A 1,169-nucleotide genomic window follows, 5' to 3' on the forward strand; every position below is an offset into this window, starting at 1 on the left:
ATGTCCCGGTCCTGGGAGGGGCGTCCCAGCTTTGGGGGTCCCAGTTTTGGGGGTCTCAGTCATGGCAGGGGGGTCCCAGCCTTGTCCCCCGAGAGGAGCAAAATCCCAAAAGGAAGAAAATCCCCCCGGAACGGGAGGAGAGGAACCCCAAGAGGATGAAAAGCCCCATGAAGGGGGGAAGAAAACCCCCAAAAAGGGGGAGAGGGTCCCCCAAATGGGAGGAGGGACCCCCCCAAGGGGAGATTTGTCCCCAGAGGGGGGGTCCCAGCTGTCCCTGATCCGTGTCCGGCCCCGCAGCCCCGCGTGGAGCTGGCCTGGGCCATGAAGGCTCATCAGCACGCCCAGGTCTACTTCAACGTGAGTCTGGGGGCTCCGAGTGCTTTGGGGGGGGAGCTTTTAGGGGGGTCCCAGCTGACCCTGCAACCCCCCCACGCAGCTCATCTCCTCCGTGGACCCCAAATTCCTGAGCCTCACCAAGGTGGACGACCGGATCTACGAGGAATTCCGCAAAACCTTCCGGGACCTGTGCGTCGACGTCCTGGACCCCGAGGAGCTGAAATCGGAGCCGGCCAAGGCGGTGGGTGAGGGGCTCGGGGGGGATCTCAGCGGGATTTTTTTCTCCCTTTTCCCGGGATTTTGGGGGTGCTGAGGGTGTTTTTACTCTTCCCCCCTCATCCCAGAAGTGGCGCCCGTTCTGCCTCCGCTTCGAGGGCGTGGTGGAGGATTTCAACTACGGGACGCTGCTCCGGCTGGATTCCCGGCGGGAATACACGGAGGAAAACACCATCTTCGGTGGGAAACGGGGTGAGAGAGCTGCAGGGGATCCCAAATCCATAGATTTCCTTGGAGTCGATCCCTTTCCTGCTTTTTCAGCCACCAGGATCCAGTTTTTCGCCATCGAGATCGCCCGGAACAGGGAAGGCTGGAATGACGAGGTTTACAGCAGCGCCAGGGAGCCGGCGGCTTCGGAGGGAAAATCGGGATGAGGATTGGGAAGCTGGGCCGGGATGAGGCGGGCAGGAGCCCCCAGGCTCGATTCGAGGGGAGCAGGAGCCCCCAGCCCCGCTCCGGGATCGTTCCCAGGCTGGGAAGGCTCTGGAAGGACGGAGGGGCTGGAGCTGCTCCTGCTCCTCCAGCTCCGACTGTAAATAAATGTTTGGAAATCCCAA

General features: G+C 62.0%; 1 protein-coding gene across 1 annotated transcript; it reads left to right on the forward strand.

Moving 5' to 3' along the window:
* PBDC1 (polysaccharide biosynthesis domain containing 1) lies at positions 1–1,169 on the forward strand. Its single transcript, XM_042024755.1, has 5 exons — positions 1–8; positions 174–357; positions 437–577; positions 681–792; positions 874–1,169. Exons 1-5 carry the CDS (start codon positions 1–3, stop codon positions 984–986), a joined length of 558 nt encoding a protein of 185 aa, XP_041880689.1. The 3' UTR covers positions 987–1,169.

The sequence above is a fragment of the Corvus kubaryi genome, unplaced genomic scaffold (assembly GCF_017639235.1).
Source record: "Corvus kubaryi isolate FWS band 111438036 unplaced genomic scaffold, C.kubaryi_AGA036_p1.0 37265, whole genome shotgun sequence".
In the NCBI taxonomy this organism is placed as follows: domain Eukaryota; kingdom Metazoa; phylum Chordata; class Aves; order Passeriformes; family Corvidae; genus Corvus; species Corvus kubaryi.